General features: G+C 44.0%; 1 protein-coding gene across 1 annotated transcript in view; it reads left to right on the plus strand.

Moving 5' to 3' along the window:
- Positions 1-25,249, plus strand: part of spata17 (spermatogenesis associated 17) — a 53,488-nt gene that overhangs the window by 11,481 nt on the left and 16,758 nt on the right. The window contains exons 6-9 of the mRNA XM_041854343.2: positions 1,257-1,380; positions 3,119-3,328; positions 8,901-9,049; positions 15,358-15,493. Of these exons, the coding sequence (XP_041710277.1) occupies positions 1,257-1,380; positions 3,119-3,328; positions 8,901-9,049; positions 15,358-15,493 (619 nt within the window). The remainder of the gene's footprint in view (positions 1-1,256; positions 1,381-3,118; positions 3,329-8,900; positions 9,050-15,357; positions 15,494-25,249) is intronic.

Below are 25,249 nucleotides of genomic sequence, written 5' to 3' on the forward strand. Positions count from 1 at the left end.
TAATGAGGGTTGTATGTTCTCCTGCTCAGCCGTGACACAGATCGAGGTCCCTTCAGCCGTTACAAATCTGTTTGGCTTTTGTCCACTACACCGCAATTAATAATAAACCTGGGATATAGGGAGGCAAAGGTCGCCAACACAGCCACCAGCATACAGCGATGCACACATGTGCATACACACACACACACCGGTGGCCGGAAACGGCGGAAAAAGAGAGGAGAGAGAAACTGAAACAGACTGTCCCAAAACTTCATCTTTTCACATTAATAAGCAATTTCCCCTTCACCAGGTGGCCAAATGGGGGCCACGCTACTCTGCATATTTCATTTATTTTGTAATTTAATCTTGTGTGGAGGGAGGAATGAAAATGCTGCGATGCAAAGGGAAAGGGTGGTGATTTTTAAATGTCAATACGGCGGTGTGTGTAACCTTACATTAGGACGGGTAGGAATATTCTCCTTTGTGAGCACATAATTGAAAACTGAGAGCAGCTTGGGAACGAAAGCCTGATGAGCAATGGTTACCTTTTTATTGCTTTTGCTTTCTGATGAATTGGATTGGCTTTTCTTTTAGTCTAATGTCTTTGTGTGTGTGCGTTTGTGTGTGTGTGTGTGGGCGCGCATTTTCGTGTCTGTTTTGTGTGTGTGCCTGTTTGACTGTGCCCTTGTGTTTGCGTGCGCGTTCATTTGAGTGTGTGCGCCTGTGTGTGTATGTTTTAGTAATTGTTTCCGATTCCCCTTAAGTTATTACCCCACACAGTAACAATGTGTGATTGTAAAATGAGATTGCGTATGGGCTTTTAATGTGTCCCATTTAGACAGCTCGGATAGCAGATGTCATGGAGAGCCTTGGCTATACTGATGGAATATATTCATCATCCCACGGCCTGGCACACTGACGGCTTCACACTCCCTCTCTCTCTCTCTCTCTCTCTCTCTCTCTCTCTCTCTCTCTCTCTCTCTCTCTCTCTCTCTCTCTCTCTCTCTCATCTCCATCTCTCTCTCTCCATCTCGCTCTCTCTCTCTCCCTCTCCCTCTCTCTCAGCCCTGATTGGAGTCATTAAGCCTCTGTTTCCTGCTAGAGGAGAGCTCAGGGATTCACTTGTAGCAAGAAACTACCTGATCCCTGATCACTGTGTACTCAGTCTTTCTCCCTCACACACACCACGCACACACACAAAACACACTCAAGCGGGTAAATGGTCACTAAACAAACTGCAAACAATGTTTTCCCTCTGTGTGTGTTGTGTTGTGTAGGAGGGATCTAGAGGAGTTTTCAGAGTTCCAGAAGAGAGAGAGAGAGTGTCTGGCCATGGAGAGAGAGGAGCAGGAGAAGACTGTCCAGGCCCAGAGGATGCACTTCCTACTCAGCACAAAGCAGGTACACACACACACACACAGACTGGATTCAGAGAGCCATGCGTACAGCCACTGCCACTGACAAGCCTTCATGTTCCTTTTAGCTGGGGTGGCGTTGGCAGTAATTGAAAAGGGGATGTGTGATTTAGGGGGTATGTCCGGTAGCGCCCGTGTGTGTGTATGTGTGTGTAAAACACAGGGCTGTAGGTGGCTGTAGGTATCTGCTGAGTGGGAGGTTTACACGGCTGCTCTCTCTCCTGGCACCCCTGTGTGCTCATAATAAAGATGAAGTAGTGTGTTGCTGGTCAGTGTGTGTGAGTGGGTGGGTGTGTCTCCACCAAGCAGTCGTTTCCTTGGTGCCTGTATAGTCTGTTCGTCATCATCATCTTTCCTGCAGATTCTGATGTCTGTGTCCGTCCGCCTGTACACCTTTCTGTCCTGCTTCCATAAACACCCCCACTCCGGTAAAGGAATGTTCACATGAGCGTCATGACAAACGTTGCCCGGGAATCATTGGGTTTGAAAAGGACCGGAACTTGTGAAATTTGACCGAAGCTGTTAAAGAGGGGGCAGAAAAGAGGGTGATTGTGAGAGAGCGTGAAAGAGAGAGTGAACTCCATGGCGCTGGGCTGTGCTTATGTCGGGAAAGAGGAGGAGAAGGAAAGAGAGTGGAAGAGAGGTAAAAAAAAACAGTGGAAGGGTATAAAAATGAAGAGAGTTAGCCAAATGTCTCTCTGCGGCACTGCGCTGTGGATATGGTGGGAGAGAGAGTAGAAGGAAATAGCTATAAGAAAAAGAGAGTGAAAAAAGAGAGTTAGTTAAGTGTCTCTGGGTGGCAGTGGGCTGTGCATATGGCGCGGGACTCCTTCCCTCTCCACCGTCTGACCTTGTCACCAGGAAATGGATGGGTCTCCCACAGTTCATCCTTAACGCCAGCTACTCCGCTGGACACAAGTGGCCGCTCTGACATAGATTTACTTCCCCTGTTCAGGGGGTCAACATCATTGCTCTTCCCCAGCGCAGCGCAGTGGCCAGTCGGGGTGGGTTCACAGTGTGTTACCCCCCGCTACGATGCTACACCACCCTACAAGTCCCTCTACCCACAGTGGCCAGGAACTAGCAGCAACATGCACGCAGGCACACACACACACACACACACTCCACCCCGCCCTGTCCCTCTTCAGTGGCCAGGCAACAGTAGTACCACCAAGTCAGTCCCACTAAAAAAGGTCTGGCCTAAAAAAGGGAGTTATTAGCATATATAGTAGCTAGCTAGCAGAGCTCCTCAAAGCTTTGGTCTCCTAATTAAAGCAGAGCAGTGGATCAGTCTGATGTGAATAATTATTATTTCTCTGCCTGTCTGTCTGTCTGTGACCAATCTCTCTATTTGAAGGGATGTGAGTCTGAGGCTAGGGCTTGGACAATACGTTCTTAGTCTGTGTGAACTTACATTGGCCCTGTGTTGGAGTTATAGCAGGAGTGGCCAACTCTAATCCTGGAGGGACACTGTGTGTGCAGGCTTTTGTTCCTGCTCAGCACTAACACACTAGCAAACAGTCATTTGTTACGAAACATCTAATCACTTGATCATTCTCTCTTTTCCTCACATGTCCAGTGTTGGTGCATGGCAAAGTGTTAAAAATGTTGTTGTTTTTTAAGTTCCTGTTTATTCTCACATAGTTGTAGATAATTTGTTGGTTATAAGATACTGTATGTTCCCTGTCTTTCCCTTCACTCTATCCTGTGTTCTTCCTCTGCAGTGCCCTGGAGTATTCAACTCTCCATTCAGACCTGAGCCAGATGAGATGGAGCTGAGGCTCCGGAGGACCAAGCCCCTGCCACCCAGAACCTTTCCCAGGGACAGAGCCTCTCTCCTGGGTAATACCAGCCCCTCAGCCCCCTCCCTTTCAGGAGTCCCTAGAGCCTTTGGAGCTAAGCCCCTGCCTCCCATTCCCAGCAAGAAACCACAGGTGAGACATACTCAGCAATGAAAGGAAAGAGAAATATCATTGCATTATATTCCCAGTCTAGCAGTGTTATTAGTAACAGTATAGCAGTCAAGTACCAGTATAGTGGTCTTATTAGCAGCATTATAGTAACAGTATAGCAGTAACCAGCAAAACTGTGGTATTAGGCTAGGACCAATATAGTAGTTGTATTAGTAACAGTATTAGTACCAGTATAGCAGTCTTATTTGTAACTTAGTACCAGACTAGTATGCTGCAGGGTTCTGGTCAATTATATTTCAATTCCAGTTCCAATTTTCATTAATGCCTTTCAATGAGGAACATTCCGAATTGGAATTAAAATTGGGTTTACTTTCTGAATTGACTAGAATTGAAATGGAATTGAACCCAACCCTGGTTTGCAGTCTTATTAGTAACTTAGTAACAGCATTAGTACCAATATAGCAGTCTTACTAGTAACAGTATTAGTACCATTATAGCAGTATTATTTGTAATTTAGTATCAGGATAGCAATCTTATTAGTAACTTAGTACCAGTAGAGCAGTCTTATTAGTAACTTTGTACCAGTATAGCAGTCTTACTAGTTACATTATTAGTACCATTATAGCAGTCTTATTAGTAACAGTATTAGTACCATTATAGCAGTCTTATTAGTAACTTAGTACCAGTATAGCAGTCTTATTAGTAACTTAGTATTAGTAGAGCAGTCTTATTAGTAACAGTATTAGTACCAGTATAGCAGTCTTACTAGTTACAGTATTAGTACCATTATAGCAGTCTTATTAGTACAAGTATATCAGTCTTATTAGTAACAGTATTAGTACCAGTATAGCAATCTTATTAGTAACTTAGTACCAGTATAGCAGTCTTATTAGTAACTTAGTACCAGTATAGCAATCGTATTATTAACTTAGTACCAATATAGCAGTCTTACTAGTTATAGTATTAGTACCATTATAACAGTCTTATTAGTAACAGTATTAATACCATAATAGCAGTCTTATTAGTAACAGTATTAGTACCAGTATAGCAATCTTATTAGTAACTTGTTATCAGTATAGCAGTCTTACTAGTAACATTATTAGTACCGTTATAGCAGTCTTATTAGTAACAGTATTAGTACCAGTATAGCAGTCTTATTATTAACTGTATTAGTACCATTATAGCAATATTATTTGTAATTTAGTATCAGGATTGCAGTCTTATTAGTAACTTAGTATCAGTAGAGCAGTCTTATTAGTAACTTAGTATCAGTAGAGCAGTCTTATTAGTAACTTAGTATCAGTATAGCAGTCTTACTAGTAACAGTAATAGTACCGTTATAGCAGTCATATTAGTAACAGTATTAGTACCAGTATAGCAGTCTTATTAGTAACTTAGTACCAGTATAGCAGTCTTATTAGTAACTTAGTACCAGTATAGCAGTCTTACTAGTTTAGTTTTTTGTTTAGTTTGTTTGCATAAACAGAAAGACAGTTTGTAACAGTAAAAAAACAACAACAGTATGTGCAAGAGGGGAAAAAAGCCAAAAAGGGCTTAAGTCACACAGATTCCGCATTGTGGACAAACAAACAAACAATAAAATAAAAACTAGACACAAAAGAGATAAAGGAATAGAAAATCTAAACAGAAAGTCAAGTTACTGGGGGTGTAGAACTGTGATGGACAGTAGGTTCCTCTTAATAAATGTTTAAGCAACGACAGGGATAACTTGGCAAAATCAGGCGGGAATGAGTTTCAGATCATAGGGTCTCTATAGGTAATTCCAAATTGAGAATAGCTTGTTCCTGAATATGGGTGACGTAGCTGTTGTCTGTTTCTTGTTGAGTAGTTATGGAATTCATATGTGGCTATAAAATCGTTTTTGAAGAGATTAATAAGTGATTTAAAGTGGCGTAAACAAATTGAGCAACTTGAAAATAATGAATTTGATAAATATTCAGGAGTCCACATTTTTTGATAAATGGTGCTGAATGTGCTCTAATACCGGCAGATGATATTATTCTTACAGAACATTTCTGCAGGCGATAGATTGATAGTAGTTTGGTATGGTGTGTGCTGGCCCATATAGTAACTGATGAATGGGAAGATCATTGTGTAATAGAGACTAATCTTGCCAAGTATCCCCGTATTTTTGGCGATCTTAGAGGTTATTGTCTTTATGTGTGGTTTCCATGACAATTCATCATCAATCAGAACATCAAAAAAGTGGGTTGTACAGGCATGATCAACAGGTATATTATCAATATGGACCCCTATATAATCTGTTTTGTATTTTATTTTCTTTGGACCAAATAATACAACATTCGTTTATTTTTTTTGATTCAGTGACAATTTGTTAATTTTAATCCACTTTGAGATATTACATAGTTCATCAATAACAACATTAATAAGATAATTGAAATCTTTGTGAGAGTAAAACACACTTGTATCATCAGCAAATAATATCTGGGAGAGCGCTTTGGATGCATTGGGCAAATCATTTATATAAATCAGAAATAATAGTGGTCCAAGAATTGATCCCTGCGGCACACCACACTTAATCTCCAGAGGAGGGAATCTATTCCTTTGAAAGTCACATATTGCTTTCTATCCTTTAGATAGCTGGAGAACCAAAGAAGTCACACCCATAGTTTCAAGTTTCAAATATTATGATCAATGACGGTAGGCCGTCATTGTAAATAAGAATTTGTTCTAAACTGACTTGCCTAGTTAAATAAAGGTTAAATAAAAATAAATAAATAAACTGTATCAAATGCTTTTGGGAGATCCCAAAAACGACCTATTGTATGATCTTTGCGATCATTTGCCTTATGTATTTAATCAATTAAGTAAGTCACAGTAGGGAGAGTGAGATTTTCTGAAGCCATACTGTTGTTTGTATAACAGACTTTCCTTGTTAAGATATTTGATTAATCTGTTATATGCAAGCTTCTCCCAAAAAAAAATTGATAGCCGACAAAATTAGTACAGAAGTAGGAACAGTATTAGTATAGAAGTAGTAACATTATTAGTATAGAAGTAGTAACATTATTAGTATAGAAGTAGTAACAGTATTAGTATAGAAGTAGTAACATTATTAGTATAGAAGTCTTACTAGTAACTTAGTAACATTATTACTACCAGTATAGCAGTATATCAGTAAAGTCTCAGGCCTCTTAGAGGAAACAATCAGGCTCCAGAGATGGGGATAACAAAGTGTCATAGCAATTATCAGAGGAGCTCTCCCCCTGGTGAGGATGATGAAAGGGTCCGCGTGGTGCCGTGAGATGATTCTTTAAACTCCCCTTAAAAAAGAATGATATCATTAAAACATGGCGGCGTGTCTCTCGCGGGGCCACTGGAAGACGTTTAGACCCTCCGATCCAGGCAGATCAGCAGGTCCTGTCAGCCCAAGCTGCCGCTATTAAAGTGAGCCCATCAAACCAGGCCTCCGCCAGGGAATACTCCGCCATTTAAAACAGCCTTGATGAAGAATTCTTTAAGTACCTCTGGATTCCGGCGTGTCATCTCGTCCAGCTGTGAGAAGGATTTGATGAGAAGCGTTTGCCATTTGTGTTATTTACGGTCCAAGGCTTTTATGGTAACTGGTTCCTATTATTGGTTTCTATTAATGTAAAACATAAGTGAGCAGAAATGAGGCGTGGATCATCTCTTTTTATTAGCCCAGAGTCCCTCACCCCGGGCACTGAGATGGTGCACACACACACACACACACACACACACACACACACACACATACACACACACACACACACACACACAAACACACACACACACACACACACACACACACACACATAGAGACACACGCAAACACTTATGCACACCCAGCTCCGGCTCCATCTGGCTCTTGCTAACGGGAATTCATTATAGAAGGCTGGGATGTCTAACACTGCTCCATGGATGAGATGAGCCTACATTATTTATCTGTGTTTTACCCTCGCTAAGGACAGGGTTCACCCCCATTTCCTCTCCTCCCTCCGCCTCATCCCTCTCTATCTCTCCCTCTTTCTCTCTCCTCCCCCTCACGCTCTTTCTATTACCTCCTACCTCTCCCTCTACCAACCTCTCTGTCTCGCTCCCTTTTTCTCTCCTTCCCTTTATCGTTCCCAGTCTCTCCCTTTATCTTATTGCCACCCTTTCCTCTTTACTTCTCTCCCTCCATCTCCCTCTTTCCCTCCCTCCCTGTGTTTCCCAGTGTTGTTGGTCTGCGTATTCTCTAGTAGTGTGAGTCCTGGCCTGTCCCCCGTGTGATAACATCAGTGGTGATGGATAGGTGGAGGTGGTTGTTTGGGAAGTGTTTGGGTCTGGTCAGGCCAGGGTGCTGATCCTGTGGTGATAGGACCAAGGACAGGGGCTCCCTGCTAGCTACTCTCCCCAACCAACCAACAGCAACAACAGCTGAAGGTCACTCCACTAAACAACAGCTACTCAACAACACAACCACATTGAGAGAAGTTACAGGACTAAGGAAAGTTAAAGGACTACGGGAAGTTAGTGGAGACAAGAGGAAGTTACTAAACTAGACTAAGGAAAGTTACTAAAGTAGACTAAGGAAAGTTACTTAACCAAACTAAAGAAACTTAACTACATGAAGGAAAGTTACTTAACTAGACTAAAGAAAGCTACTTAACTACACAAAGGAGTTACTAAACTACACGAAGGAAAGTTACTTAACTAGACTAAGGAAAGTTACTAAACTAAATTAAGGAAAGTTACTGTAGACTAAGGAAAGTTACTAAACTAAGGAAAGTTACTGTAGACTAAGGAAAGTTACTAAACTAAGGAAAGTTTCTGTAGACTAAGGAAAGTTACTGTAGACTAAGGAAAGTTACTAAAATAAGGAAAGGTACTGTAGACTAAGGAAAGTTACTAAACTAAGGAAAGTTACTGTAGACTAAGGAAAGTTACTAAACTAAGGAAAGTTACTAAACTAAGGAAAGTTACTGTAGACTAAGGAAAGTTACTAAACTAAGGAAAGTTACTGTAGACTAAGGAAAGTTACTAAACTAAGGAAAGTTACTGTAGACTAAGGAAAGTTACTAAACTAAGGAAAGGTACTGTAGACTAAGGAAAGTTACTAAAATAAGGAAAGGTACTGTAGACTAAGGAAAGTTACTAAACAAAGGAAAGTTACTAAACTTTAGTAACTAAAGAAAGTTACTGAAATAGACCAAGACTAAGGAAAGTTACTAAATTAGATGAAGGAATTATACTAAATTGGCTGTGGATTTACTGCTAAGCCATGACTACCTGTGGGGAGGAGAGATAGAGAGAAGAGAGAGAGAAAATGATAAAAAGAGTTGGAGAGAGAGAAAGAGGAAAAGAGAGAGACATAGAGATGGAGAAAGATGGAGAGAAAATGAGAGAGAGCTGAGAGAGAGACTAGAGAGAAAGTGTCTCTGATTAAGACATGATATCTGACAGATGAACACCGAAAGATCACTGTAGGGCTTCTGACTTACATTACAGCATATTTGAACAATGGAAAATGTTTTCAATGTTGGGAATGTGTGGGTCATGCACGCTAGTTTGTGTATAATGGTTTCCCCATCTTTCTCCTGTGTGTTAGGGTCCGTTCCGTGAGCCAGCGGAGGTGTGGGCTCAGAGACAGCGTGGTCTCGAGCCTTCTCTGAGAGTCCAGACCTCCATCACTGACCTGGAGCAGGCCCAGGACCAGCTACGCTCTGAGGAATGGAGGAACCGCACCATGGAGACCATGTAAGTACATACACACACATGCACAAACACAGATGCAACCTTTGTCCTTATGGATAGCAGTTATATGCTGCTTTTCATCACTTAAAAAAGGGCTTTACAGTGTGTGTGAATAATTGATCCACCACCTGTGTGTGTGCGGGTGTGTGTGTGCGGGTGTGTGTAGCTCACACCTGAACCATTTGGGCCAACTGACAGTACAACAGCAGCACTATAGCCTCTAAAGCATCAGAACACATTCCTTCCACAACAGAACATTATCACAGTATAACATGGGATTATCTTCACCCCACTTTAGACTACAGTGGTTATTTAACTCCACCATCTCTGTTTAAAAAGCCTTGTGTGTAGTTTAATTACCAGCTCACTGTATTATATTCAGACTGGCCTGCTCTCGCAGTTTAAACACTACACACCAACCCCATTACCACAGCACACACGCATGCATGAACCTACACACACAGAAACACCACAGATAGTTAAGCTGGGAATCCGATTATTCTCGGTATGTGTGTGCGAGCGTGCGTGTGTATCTGTCTGTGTGTGTGCGTCTGTTCGTGGGCACAGAGCGACACCATTAACTCCCTGTTTGATCCACCAGCCGCCAACACACACACACACACTCATTTCAACTAGACGTTTCAAGGGACCACACTGAACTTGCCTCCGTCCCCTCCTTCCCCTCCTTGTCTCCCCGACTCTCTCTCCCTCTCCAGTTGAATGTGTCCCTAATGAGTTATCAGACACTCCAGTGTAGCGTGATGATGATGGTTTTTGGGGGGATTAAACAGTTAAAGTGGAGAGGGGCTTCTTATGGCTGAGGTGACAACTTCACATCTGAAGAGAACACTGTTACAGTACTGTAGGTCTGTATAGGTTGAATAGAGGTACTGTAACACAGTGGCTGGTTGTTTCACTTGCAGGTTGATGTTTATTTTCATGAGTCATGTCCTGGAGGCAGAATTTAGCAATTTCCCCTTAAATAGGCCGGCTGCAAAGTCAAAATTGGCTATATTGTAAAAATTCATGAAAACAAAAATGTGCTTTTTAGTCTTAATTTAACGTTAGGGTTGGGCATTATTGTTAGCAGTGTGGTTAAGGTTAGGGTTAGGTTTAAAATCAGACTTTGTGGCTGTGCCAGTTAGTGACCACTCTGCAGAGCTGCCTCCAGAACAAGATTCATGATGAAAAACGCTAACCTAAGTTTCACTAATGCTAGTGGGTCATTGTCCTCACAACATGCTATGATGGGAGTATATACATATGGCCACTTATTGAACAGGATGTTACCAAATGAAGATTACTGTATACAAGCTATAGTACAGGACAAGTGAGCTCTGCCTAGGCCCAGAGAAGACAAAGAGACTGGGGATGTTGGAAAGAAAGCAGTGCAGTCCTTCCATACCCTGGCCACACACACAGCCTAATGTATCTGAGAGTACAGGTTTAACAGGCAGATTATCAGTCTCAGTTGACTGAAACAACACAGTTTGCACGCACTCACAAACACACACACATACACACACACACACACACAGACACACACGCACACACACACGTCTGTCTCAGTTGACTGAAACAGCACAGCTTATGTAGTCACACACGGACACAGGAGACTGATCAACTTAACAACCTCCCCCTGTTCCCCTCTCTCTCTCTCTCTCTCTCTCTCTCTCTCTCTCTCTCTCTCTCTCTCTCTCTCTCTCTCTCTCTCTCTCTCTCTCTCTCTCTCTCTCTCTCTCTCTCTCTCTCTCTCTCTCTCTCTCTCTCTCTCTCTCTCTCTCTCTCTCTCTCTCTCTCTCTCTCACTCTCTCTCTCTCTCTCTCTCTCTCACTCTCTCTCTCTCACTATCTCTCTCTCACTATCTCTCTCTCTCTCTCTCTCTCTCTCTCTCTCTCTCTCTCTCTCTCTCTCTCTCTCTCTCTCTCTCTCTCTCTCTCTCTCTCTCTCTCTCTCTCTCTCTCTCATATCCTCCCCATCTCCTCTCCTGACGGTTTTTGGTGGCAGCGTCTGTGTGTGTGTGTGTGTGCACGTATGCCCATGTGTGTGTGAATGCGTGCCTGTGTGTGTGTAAATGTGTATGTGTGTGTTGTCACCGGGCCCGGCCGCTCGGCCTCAGCCCAAAGATCCCCGGTGAGGAGTCAAACTTTCCTTAATAGCCCTGAATGAATAAAAACTAGCCTATTAAAAGGCAATCGAGAGGCAATGAGAGCCGTGAGTGGAACCAGCCGGCAAGGCGAGGCGTGCCCAGGCCCAGTGCAACCTGGGACATTGGGGCCACATTAATATCATGCCGCTGATGTCCCTCCCATGTGCACATTAGCTAGGACTGCTGGGTAATCTGTCTTGTAGGGTCTCTGGTGGCCACAGTGTCTGTGCCGCCTCGGCTGTGTTTGTGTTTGTGTGTAGACGGGGGGGTTGCGGGTGTGTGTGCTCGCGCGTGGGAGCCATGCAGGACCATCGCTTAAACGGACCAATTCCAGGCTTGTCATGCCACCTTGTGTGGTGTAGTCGTCCCTCTCTCTTCCTTGTTTCTCTATAAATATGTATAGTAGGAAATACGTTTACTAGCTCTTGAATATGTCACACTAATGATAGATGCTGATTATTTATTTGCTATATGCATTATAGTATTGGCAAACACAACACCACACAATATCCACACAGACTGAGATGTTAATATAAGTGGAAGTACTATACATACGCCAACTCAAAAAAACTAAATCTGGAAAGCGTATCTATTGATCAGTGTATTAATACAAACCCAGCTAGCACATTTGGTTCCTTGACAGTTGTGGGAACGTAAGAATTTGGTTTCCCATTGGTTCTGGGAACGAAACCATACGTTTCCTAACCGGTAAAACGGAACGTTTTTAAACGTTCTGAGAACGGAAGTGATCATTTTGCCTGTTCTGGGGACGTACATTTTTAGGTTGCAAGGAGCTTCTGAGAACATTCTACTACGATTCCCTGAACATTTTTGTGGGAGGTTTTATTAACGTTCTGAGAACTGAAATTATAGGTTTATTTGAACATGTACACTGCGCCACCAGAATGGCAGGCAGGTCACCCGTAATACAAGTCAGTATTTGGCATCCATCCATGTCTGATGACGTGGAAACCGGCCACTAGGGGCAACAGTGAGTGCTGTTACCTTCAAGTAGGTTTCGGTTTTGCTAGGGCGTTTTGGACGGGGATGGAGGATGGGCGTAAGCATCTGCCTCTGATTCCAAAGGTCGCATGTTCAAATCCAGCTATAGAACGTTTTAAAATATATATATTTTTAAGCGTATCCCAAACCTTAACCCTTACCTTAACCATTCGGAGTTAATGCCTAACCTTAAAAAAAATCGGAGTTAATGCCTAAACTTAACCTTAAACACTTTGATGTTTGGAACAACTTCGACATTTGACGTTTGAGACACAGGGATGAACATCTAATTCTGACGTGAGACCGAGAGTTTGTAAAGGATGGAGCTAGCATGCCATTTTCTTTTCTTTTACTCATACAAAGCTGTTCATTTTAGTCGATTCAAACAGACCCCATTGCAAAGGAAACAAGCACTCAGGCCAACACACCTGAACAAACTTAACAAGATAGAGGCTATAGAGAGTTTAGTTGGCGCTGAGAACAGAATGTGTATTTTTCTAAATAATATTATTTGAACGTTCTTTGAACGTTACTAATATTTTCTTGTGGTTTTTATGGAAAGTTTTCTTAATGTTCTGAGAACATGACTTTAAATAGAACCATGAGGAAACCTGCAGAAAACGTTATGTTGAAGTACTGAAATTCCCACAGAAGAACATTGTTTCTTAAAGTTCTGTGAACGTTCTGAGAACATTACTTTAAATAGAACCATGAGGAAACCTGTAGGAAACGATATGCTGAAGTCCTGAAATTCCCACCTAAAAAACAAATGATTCTCAGAACGTTATGTGCTAGCTGGGTAGTGCCTAGGTAGCTTTTTTTGTTTGTTTGTTTATTTGTTTAGTGATGTACTCAAGTTGACCCCCCCCACCACCACCACCACACACACACATACACACACAGTGCACAGGATAAATCTTCCCCCAAGCAACGTGTCTGGGGTGTAATTTACTAAATCAACCTTACGGTAATTAACAGCTGGCATTCCTCCTCAGCAATAGCGATTTACCCTGAACACCAGCAAACAACAACAACAAACCACACACACACCTACCCCAAAAACAACCACACACACACCTCCTAACTGTTATATGTCATCAACTCTGCAGACAAAAAGTCCCATTTGGCTGCAACAACACACGCTAGAGAGGCTCTTTGAGTGTGTGGGGGAGTGTAGATGGAAATCAGACGTGTGTGTGTTGAAAGGGAGTAGTGATGGTGTGATACACACTACCCTCTGTAGCGCCTTACGGTCAGATGCCGAGCAGTTGCCATACCAGCAGTGATGCAACCGGTCATGATGCTCTCGATGGTGCAGCTGCATAACTTTTTGAGGATCTGGGGACCCATGCCAAATCTTTTCAGTCTCCTGAGGGGGAAAATGTGTTGTCGTGCCCTCTTCACGACTGTCTTGGTGTGTTTGGACCATGATAGTTTGTTGGTGAGGTGGACACCAAGGAACTTGAAACTCTCGACCCGCTCCACTACAGCCCTGTCGATGTTAATGGGGGCCTGTTCGGCATGCCGTTTCCTGTAATCCATGATCAGCTCCTTTGTCTTGCATTGAGGGAGAGGTTGTTGTCCTGGCACCACACTGACCTCCTCCCTATAGGCTGTCTCATCGTTGTCGGTGATCAGGCCTACCACTGTTGTGTCGTCAGCAAACTTAATGATGGTGTTGGAGTCGTGTTTGGCCACACAGTCGTGGGTGAACAGGGAGTACAGGAGGGGACTAAGCATGCACCCCTGAGGGGCCCCAGTGTTGAGGATCAGTGTGGCAGATGTGTTGTTGCCTACTCTTACCACCTGGGGGTGGCCTGTAAGGAAGTCCAGGATCCAGTTGCAGAGGGAGGTGTTTAGTCCCAGGGTCCTTAGCTTAGTGATGAGCTTTGTGTGCACTATGGTGTTGAACGCTGAGCTGTAGTCAATGAACAGCATTCTCACATAGGTGTTCCTTTTGTCCAGGTGGGAAAGGGCAGTGTGGAGTGCGATTGAGATTGCGTCATCTGTGGATCTGTTGGGGCGATATTGGAGTGGCTACCGACGTGAGTGTTACGGGGCGGTAATCATTTAGGCAGGTTATCTTCGCTTCCTTGGGCACAGGGACTATGGTGGTCTGCTTGAAACATGTAGATATTACAGACTCGGTCAGGGAGAAAATGTCAGTGAAGACACTTGCCAGTTGGTCCGTGCATGCTTTGAGTACACGTCCTGGTAATCCGTCTGGCCCGCGGCTTTGTGAATGTTGACCTGTTTAAAGGTCTTACTCACATCGGCTACCGAGAGCATTATCACACAGTCATCCGGAACAGCTGGTGCTCTCATGCAGGCTTCAGTGTTGCTTTCCTCAAAGTGAGCATAAAATGCATTTTGCTCCTCTGGTAGGCTTGCGTCACTGGGCAGCTCGCGGCCGGGTTTCCCTTTGTAGTCCGTAATAGTTTTCGAGCCCTGCCACATCCGACGAGCGTCAGAGCCGGTGAAGTAGGATTCAATCTTAATCCTGTATTAACGCTTTGCCTGTTTGATGGTTTGTCTGAGGGCGTAGCGGGATTTCTTACAAGTGTCTGGATTAGTGTCCCGCTCCTTGAAAGCGGCAGCTCTAGCCTTCAGCTCAGTGCGGATGTTGCCTGTAATCCATGGCTTCTGGTTGGGATATGTACGTACAGTCACTGTGGGGACGACGTCATCAATGCACTTATTTATGAAGCCGATGACTGAGGTGATATACTCTTCAATGCCATCGGATGAATCCCGGAACATATTCCAGTCTGTGCTAGCAAAACAGTCCTGTAGCGTAGCATCCGCGTCTTCTGACCACTTCCGTATTGAGCGAGTCACTGGTACTTCCTGCTTTAGACAGGACCAACAAGCATTCATGTAATATCAGACTGGGATTGAGATGAAGAGAGGACCCTGCCACCATGGAGGGAGGGATGGAGGGAAGAGGGATGAAAGGATAGAGGGATCGAAGAGGAGGCCCATACTGAATGTTGTATCTAGGAATTATCTTAAAGATAGGACTTTACAGAGATTGGACTGTATATTGTTTTGAAGATGCACTGGATTATAGATAGTAGCTAATCAAATAGATAGCTCATGACTTCATTGTCGATGTTGTTGACTTGAGACTTCATCAGTCATCTCCTCTCCTTCTCTCCAGGTTCCAGCCGTTCTCTAAGGCCCATCAGAACAGGAGTTATGAGGGGATGCTCCACACCTCCTCTTCCTTCCAGCCTGTCCCCTACGGGACCAAATACTTCAGAGAGGAACACCAGGAGAACCTGCAGGGGAAACAGGTATCAATGTTGTTTTCTTTGTGTGTGTGTTTACCCCCTAGGAATTCCTGTTCTTCTCACATCATTCTCTATTCATTGTGCATTATTGAAATCAACCTTTTTTTTTTGGCAACCCGCTGTCTTTTTGACTATATTGTTATTTGAGATATGAGTCCATGCAATATTTGAAGACACACACAGCCTCAGTTTAAGAAACAACACTCACTTTTACCATGTAGCACAGTCTAACAAAGCCTCCCAACTTCAGCTATACACATTTGTCAAACTTGACAGCAATTTAATAAATCCATGCACTCTCTCACGCGCAAATGCACACACACACACACCCACACCCACACATACACAATCACCCCCCACACATACACCCTGGCCACTCTCAAATCAACCCCCCCTTCCACACACACACACACCTGCGGGGATGCATACGTAAATGAGTGGGCTGTGGCAGCAGCAGTGTGGTTGGGCCCCCCGGCCCCCCTATCCCAGGCATTAGGTAATTGAGTGTGTCTTTGCTCAAGGCCTTTCATGGATCAGGGTTTTTTATTAGCTCTGTTCCCAGCAGCCACGGCCCCGCAGCGCACACACACACACACACACACACACACACACACACACACACACACACACACACACACACACCAATTGCCTGAAAACGAGGGAAATGAGAGAACACTTTCCCCAGAATGAGATAAACAAGGCGGCACGCCACGGGGTCTCCCGCCACTGACGGCAGGGGCAGGGTATGTCGTGTGTCTCTGCGACACTGGACACAATGCTAGGGGGATGTGTGTGTTGAGCTGTACATATGTGTTGAGATGTGTCAAGCAGGGTTTCCGTTATGAAAATGTGGCGCCGGACATTTGACCGTCAGCATTTTAATTTACCAAACATTTGAGAAATGTATCGGACCCATATGCATTGGGTGCGTAACCTGATTAGGGTATCCACCCACGGTGCTCAGAATGACAGAAATCACACTTAGATTATGGTCATTCGTATTAACAGAACATGCAAGTCAAGGATGCAACGAAGTGCGTCCTTCTTACCGAATTCCGATGCGCACTTTCAAGATGTTAGATTAACTTTCCACATTTAATTTTCCTCAGCCAATAAGATGAGTAACGAACAGCAAAATCACTAGCCTATGTCAGTCTACTATCCCCCATAGTAGAAAAGTTTACCTATTCTATTGATCAGCTTGTCGAGAAAGAAATAGCCTATACCAAACAGACTCTCGGACAGTTGTGGGACAATAGATCCCAAATTCATACAACCAGTAGGCCTAGGCTACTGTATATAAAAAAGTTAAAAAGCAATTATTCTGATGCAACAGATCAGAACATTTAGCTTAAAATGTTGCTAAACTATTATTTCTTCACATTGTAAGTGCAGCAATGCGCACCATACCGTAGGCTATGCCCGAATGTTCGTTTCATATTACAATTAGCAGGAAAACACCATTGTCAGAATGAGACATTTAGAAAGAGGGGAAATCTAAAGCTGCAACAACTATGGGTTTCTAATATGACTAGGATTGTGCCTTTGGCTACTGGACAATGAAAGAAAGTTGAAAAACAATAGAACATGAGAGAAATAGGCTACTGGTTTCAATGGCATATGGAAGTCGTTGTAAAATAATTGCCTCCACGGATATGGTCGGACTTTGCCTAGGCTACTTTTAAGCAACGTAAAACATGCCTCATAATATGTAGTAAAATGTTCAGGTTTCAAACAATGAATATATGTTTTCAAAATGCATACTGCCTCCAGCTCATTGCAAAGTGGTGTGTGACGCGCTGATGAAGCCTGCCGTCCTGCATTTGAATGGCGAATGGGAAGCGCGCTTCAATTAGGCTACCAGTTGAGAAATAGGCTTAAAACCCCAGAGAGCTGGAACATAGAAAGAAACCTAGAGAGGAACCAGGCTCTGAGGGGTGGCCAGTCCTCTTCTGGCTGTGCTGGGTGGAGATTATAAGAGTACATGGCCATTAAGGCCAGATCGTTCTTCAAGATGTTCAAACGTTCATAGATGACCAGCAGGGTGAAATAATAATCACAGTGGTTATAGACGGTACAGCAAGTCAGCACCTCAGGAGTAAATTGGCTCAGTTGGCTTTTCATAACCAAGCATTCAGAGGTTGAGAGAGAGAGAGAGAATGAAAGAAAGAAAGAAAGAAAGAAAGAAAGAAAGAAAGAAAGAAAGAAAGAAAGAAAGAAAGAAAGAAAGAAAGAAAGAAAGAAAGAAAGAAAGAAAGAAAGAAAGAAAGAAAGAAAAAAAGAAAGAAAGAAAGAGGGAGAGGGTCTAAACAGCAGGTCCGGGACAAGGTAGCACGACCGATGAACAGGTCAGGGTTCCATAGCCGCAGGCAGAACAGCAGAAACTGGATCAGCAGCACGACCAGATGGACTGGGGACGGGGACATTCAGGAGTCGTCAGGCCAGGTAGTCCTGAGGCATGGTCCTAGGGCTCAGGTCCTTCGGGAGGGGGGAGAGAGAGAGAGATGGGAGAATTAGAGGGAGCATACCTAAGATCACACAGAATACCAGATAAGACAGGAGAATTACACCAGATATGACAGACTGACCCTAACCCCCTTGCACATAGACTATTGCAGCATAGATACTGGATACTGAGACAGGGGGGTCAGGGGACACTGTGGCCCCGTCCAAAGTTATCCCGGACAGGGCCAACCAGGCAGGATATAACCCCACCCACTTTGCCAATGCACAGCCCCCACATCACCAAAGGGATATCAACAGAGTATAGCCCACGAAGAGGCAGAGTATAGCCCACAAATATATATACAGTGGGAGAAAAAAGTATTTAGTCAGCCACCAATTGTGCAAGTTCTCCCACTTAAAAAGATGAGAGAGGCCTGTCATTTTCATCATAGGTACACGCCAACTATGACAGACAAAAGGAGAAAAAAAAATCCAGAAAATCACATTGTAGGATTTTTTATGAATTTATTTGCAAATTATGGTGGGCACGTCGTGATGCACCCCTCCTAGGGACGGCATGGTAGAGCACGAGCAAGCCAGTGACTCAGCCCCCGTAATAGGGTCAGAGGCAAAGAATCCCAGAGGGGAGCCGGCCAGGCAGAGACAGCAAGGGTGGTTCGTCACTCCAGTGCCTTGCCGTTCACTTTCACACCCCTCAATCATAGGAACTACTCAAGAGATCAGTCTTCAGTAAAGACTTAAAGGTTGAGACTGAGTCTGCATCTCTCACATAGATCAGTAGACCATTCCATAAAATGTAGCTCTATAGGAGAAAGCCCTGCCTCCAGCTGTTTTCTTAGAAAGTCTAGGAACAATAAGAAGGCCTGCATCTTGTGACTGTCGCGTACACGTACTGTAGGTATGTACGGCAGGACCAAATCGGCGAGATAGGTAGGAGCAAGTCCATGTAATGCTTTGTAGGTTAGCAGTAAAACTTTGAAAAATAGTGTTCTAGTCAAGATTCTAGCAGCCGTATTTAGCCCTAGCTGAACTTTATTTAGTGCCTTATCCAGGTAGCCGGAGAGTAGGGCATTGCAGTAGTGTAATCTTGAAGTGACAAAAGCATGGATTAGCTTTTGACAAACTGTTTCTGATTTTTGCAATGTTACGAAGGTGGCAAAAGGCTGCTCTTGAAATATTTTTGATATGTTCATCAAAAATAGATCAGGATCCAGAGTAACAAAAATTGTATATATTATAACATCGTCTTTGTATCTCAAAATCGTTGTAATGTGGTTAACTGTAAAAATCTAAAGGAAAATTATTAAAGAGAGCGGCCTTAGATCATGGGAAAAGGCCACACTTGACCGTTGCACTTGAATCATTCCCACTGTGAATGGCTAGGCCCACTACGCTATGAACCCACACACTATCGCAGAGACTTTGATATTACCGGCCGCAATTGATATGGTGAAAACAATGTGTGCGGAGGCAGAAACTCACATCAATAACTCTGCAAGGCAATCAAACAGGCAAAACATCAGTGTAGGGACAAAGTGGAGTCGCAATTCAACGGCTCAGACACGAGACGTATGTGGCAGGGTCTACAGACAATCACAGACTACAAAGGGAAAACCAGCCCCGTCGCGGACACCGACGTCTTGCTTCCGGACAAGCTAAACACCTTCTTCGCCCGCTTTGAGGGTAATACAGTGCCACAGACGTGGCCCGCTACCAAGGACTGTGGGCTCTCCTTCTCTGTGGCCAATGTGAGTAAGACATTTAAGCATGTTAACCCTCGCAAGGCTGCCAGCCCAGACAGCATCCCTAGCCGCGTCCTCAGAGCATGCGCAGACCAGCTGGCTGGTGTGTTTACGGACATATTCAATCTTTCCCTATCCCAGTGTGCTGTCCCCACATGCTTCAAGATGACCACCATTGTCCCTGTACCCAAGAAAGCAAAGGTAACTGAAATAAATGACTATCGCCCCATAGCACTCACTTCTGTCATAATTAAGTGCTTTGAGAGACTAGTCAAGGATCATATAACCTCTACCTTACCTGCCACCCTAGACCCACTTCAATTTGCTTACCACCCAATAGATCCACAGACGATGCAATCACCATCACACTGCACACTGCCCTATCCCATCTGGAAGAGGAATACCTACAGTGGGGAAAAACAAGTATTTAGTCAGCCACCAATTGTGCAAGTTCCCCCACTTAAAAAGATGAGAGAGGCCTGTAATTTTCATCATAGGTACACGTCAACTATGACAGACAAAATTAGATTATTTTTCTCCAGAAAATCACATTGTAGGATTTTTAATGAATTTATTTGCAAATTATGGTAGAAAATAAGTATTTGGTCAATAACAAAAGTTTCTCAATACTTTGTTATATACACTTTGTTGGCAATGACACATGTCAAACGTTTTCTGTAAGTCTTCACAAGGTTTTCACACACTGTTGCTGGTATTTTGGCCCATTCCTCCATGCAGATCTCCTCTAGAGCAGTGATGTTTTGGGGCTGTCGCTGGGCAACACGGACTTTCAACTCCCTCCAAAGATTTTCTATGGGGTTGAGATCTGGAGACTGGCTAGGCCACTCCAGGACCTTGAAATGCTTCTTACGAAGCCACTCCTTCGTTGCCCGGGAGGTGTGTTTGGGATCATTGTCATGCTGAAAGACCCAGCCACGTTTCATCTTCAATGCCCTTGCTGATGGAAGGAGGTTTTCACTCAAAATCTCACGATACATGGCCCCATTCATTCTTTCCTTTACACGGATCAGTCGTCCTGGTCCCTTTGCAGAAAAACAGCCCCAAAGCATGATGTTTCCACCCCCATACTTCACAGTAGGTATGGTGATCTTTGGATGCAACTCAGCATTCTTTGTCCTCCAAACACGACGAGTTGAGTTTTTACCAAAAAGTTATATTTTGGTTTCATCTGACCATATGACATTCTCCCAATCCTCTTCTGGATCATCCAAATGCACTCTAGCAAACTTCAGACGGGCCTGGACATGTACTGGCTTAAGCAGGGGGACACGTCTGGCACTGCAGGATTTGAGGTCCTGGCGGCGTAGTGTGTTACTGATGGTAGGCTTTGTTACTTTGGTCCCAGCTCTCTGCAGGTCATTCACTAGGTCCCCCCGTGTGGTTCTGGGATTTTTGCTCACCGTTCTTGTGATCATTTTGACCCCACGGGGAGAGATCTTGCATGGAGCCCCAGATCGAGGGAGATTATCAGTGGTCTTCCATTTCCTAATAATTGCTCCCACAGTTGATTTCTTCAAACCAAGCTGCTTACCTATTGCAGATTCAGTCTTCCCAGCCTGGTGCAGGTCTACAATTTTGTTTCTGGTGTCCTTTGACAGCTCTTTGGTCTTGGCCATAGTGGAGTTTGGAGTGTGACTGTTTGAGGTTGTGGAGAGGTGTCTTTTATACTGATAACAAGTTCAAACAGGTGCCATTAATACAGGTAACGAGTGGAGGACAGAGGAGCCTCTTAAAGAAGAAGTTACAGGTCTGTGAGAGCCAGAAATCTTGCTTGTTTGTAGGTGACCAAATACTTATTTTCCACCATAATTTGCAAATAAATTCATAAAAAATCCTACAATGTGATTTTCTGGATTTTTTCTCCTCAATTTGTCTGTCATAGTTGACGTGTACCTATGATGAAAATTACAGGCCTCTCTCATCTTTTTAAGTGGGAGAACTTGCACAATTGGTGGCTGACTAAATACTTTTTTCCCCCACTGTATGTAAGAATGCTGTTCATTGACTGTAGCTCAGCATTCAACACCATAGAACCCTCCAAGCTCATCATTAAGCTCGAGGCCCTGGGTCTGAACCCCGCCCTGTGCAACTGGGTCCTGGACTTCATGACGGGCCGCCCTCAGGTGGTGAAGGTAGGAAACAACATCTCCACTTCGCTGATCCTCAACACTGGGGCCCCACAAGGGTGCGTGCTCAGCCCCCTCCTGTACTCCCTGTTCACCCATGACTTCATGGCCAAGCATGCCTCCAACTCAATCATCAAGTTTGCAGACGACACAACAGTAGTAGGCTTGATTACCAACAATGACAAGACCGCCTACAGGGAGGAGGTGAGGGCTCTGGGAGTGTGGTGCCAGGAAAATAACCTCTCACTCTATGTCAACAAAACAAAGGAGATGATAGTGGACTTCAGGAAACAGCAGAGAGAGCACCCCCCTATCCACATCGATGGGGCCGCAGTGGAGAAGGCTTCAAGGTCATCGGCATACACATCACTGACAAACTGAAATGGTCCACCCACACAGACAGTGTGGTGAAGAAGGTGCAACAGCGCCTCTTCAACCTCAGGAGGCTGAAAAAATTTGTCTTGGCACCTAAAACCCTCACAAACTTTTACAGATGCACAATTGAGCGCATCCTGTCGGGGTGTATCACCGCTTGGTATGGCAACTGCACCGCCCGCAACCGCAGGGCTCTCCAGAGGGTGATGCATCACCGGGGGCAAACTACCAGCCCTCCAGGACACCTACAGCACCCGATGTCACAGGAAGGCCAAAAATATCATCAAGGACAACAACCACCTGAGCCACTGCCTGTTCATCCCGCTATCATCCAGAAGGCGAGGTCAGTACAGGTGCATCAAAGCTGGGACCCCGAGAGACTGAAAAACAGCTTCTATCTCAAGGCCATCAGACTGTTAAATAGCCATCACTAGCACATTAGAGGCTGCTGCCTATAGACATAGACTAGAAATCACTGGCCACTTTAATAAATGGAACACTAGTCACTTTAATCATGTTTACAAATCTTGTATTACTCATCTGATATGTATATATTGTATTCTATACTATTCTACTGTATCTTAGTCTATCTCTGACATTGCTCGTTCATATATTTATTTATATATTCTTCATTCCATTGCTGTACTTAGATTTGTGTTTATTGGGTATATGTTGTGAAATTGTTAGATATTACTTGTTAGATATACTGCACTGTCGGAGCTAGAAACACAAGCATTTCGCTACACCCACAATAACATCTGCTAAACACATGTATGTAAAATTTGATTTGATTAGATTTTTCAGATAACACTGTTAAACAAAGAATGTATGTTATTGTTAGCAATCAAGAGGAACCTCTGACTGAACGACTCAGAAACGCTGCAGCTTATGCTCTCCAAATGGACATTAGCTTTGAGGGCCAAGATGTCCATGCATTGACCTTTGTTCGCTATACATGTTGGGGGATGCTATTCATAAGGACATATTGTTCTGTCTCACGATTCCCGAGCATGAAATGGCGTAGGGGATGTTCAGTGTGCTGCATGGCTATATTGACAAAAAACAGGATCCATGAGATCGAATGGTGGGCTTTTACACAGATGGGGCTTCATCTATGGCGGAATGGCGGGCAGGCCTCTGCACTCTAGTTATGAATGTGTGAGAGCAACTGGCGGCAAAAGAGCTGATCACAGAACTCAGCAATATACTGCAGCAGGTAACTTCAATTGCAAACTACATCAAACCACATCCACTGCGTGCATGCCTGTTCGCAAAACTATGTGGAGATATGGGATCAGAGCATGACAATGTTCTATTTCACACCGAGGCTTGGTGGTTATCGTGGGGAAGTGTTGGAAAGATTTTCCGCATTAAGAGAGGACCTGTTGTCATTCACAATGGATGTGACTTTCTGTGTAATGAAAAGAAAATGTCTGCTTGCCTATGTAACAGACATATTTGGGGAACTGAATGAACTGAACGCAAGCATGCAGGGTAAATATAAAAACATTCTACAGATGAGTGACCGAATCATTGGATTCAGAGGAAATAATTCTTATTGGAGAGAGAGTCTTTCAAAAGCGAACCATGCCCCCTTCCCTCAGCTGTGCATGTTTCTAACAGAAAACAGCATCAGTAAGTGTCCCACACGAGTGATGACTGCTCACCTCCAGCGCTTGGAAGAGCACTTTGGGGCCTACTTCCCAATCCGCTTGACTGTGATCCTGGCTCAGTTGACACGCTAGTAAGTGAAATCGAACAGCTGATCGAGCTGTCGTGACCAAATGGTGCAGACAACGCATTCACGGGTCACTACGGAGGAGTTTTGGTTCCTGACTCAAAGGGAATAAATACCCTGCTGTCTCCCTCTGAGCCTTAATGCCGCTTTCAAAACAACTAGGAACTGGGAACTCTGAAATGTCCGACTTCTGACTTCAGTGCGTTCAAGACAACTGGGAACTCGGAACAAAACAAGCTCTGACTGGGATTTTTTTTTTGAGCAGTCATCCAACTCTGAATTCCAACTCGGGAACTCGGGCCTCTTTCTACAGCTCCGACTTATGACCTGAAGATCACAGACGTCATGATTTGACCTTGGATTTTTCAGAGTTCCCAGTTGTCTTGAAAGCACCATAAAACTCATGGTACCCTTTGCCAACTCATATCCGTGTGAAGCTGAATTCAGTGCTCTCGTCTGCATTAAAACCAAATATCGATCTAGGTTGGATGTGACAGCAGTGATGAGGTGCGCGCTGTCGACCACGCCCCCTGACTTTGAGAATCTCCGACACGACCTGCATCAAGCACACCCATCTCATTAGTGGTGATGAGATAAGATACATTATGTCAGACTAATTTGCAATTGACTGTCATAGCCCCACATTAAAAGTATGTGATGGTGAGTTGGGAAGACAATCAGAAATACTGTTCAAATGTTTTTCAATTGACTGCAATAGCCCCAAATAGAAAAGTAAACATTGGCTGTTAATTACATAATTATTTTCACATGGTTGGGGTCGCCAGAATATTAATATATCAAAATGGGGTCGTGGGCCAAAAAGTTTGGTAACAAACACCTGGTGTAGGTTAAAAGGCATTTTGTGAATATGTGTTGAGGTGGGTGTTTTCTATGGCTCAGGGGAATGGTTTATTCCTCTACCTCTCACTCTCTCTATCTCTCTCTCTCTCACTCTGTCTGTTTTAGAGGTGACTGGGGGAGTGTGTGTTTGTTGTTTCTGTTTGTTGTTGTTGTTGTTGTTGTGAGCCCACAGGCAGGCCTGATCAGTTAGCCTGCTGGAGAGCTAGCACCCCACCGCTGATTAACACACACTAACACACAGCATAGAGGAGACGCAGCGCTTTGACTGGATTAGGGAGCACTCACACATGCACGCACACACTAACACGCACGCACACACACATTTTCTGTATTCAGACTTTTTTAGAGGTTTAAGTGAGCACAACCACAGACCACTGTTCCAACAGACTGCATTTGTTGTGAATGTTACCACATAGCTGGCTACTTAGAG

The sequence above is a fragment of the Coregonus clupeaformis genome, chromosome 29 (genome assembly GCF_020615455.1).
Source record: "Coregonus clupeaformis isolate EN_2021a chromosome 29, ASM2061545v1, whole genome shotgun sequence".
NCBI classification, from domain to species: Eukaryota; Metazoa; Chordata; class Actinopteri; order Salmoniformes; family Salmonidae; genus Coregonus; species Coregonus clupeaformis.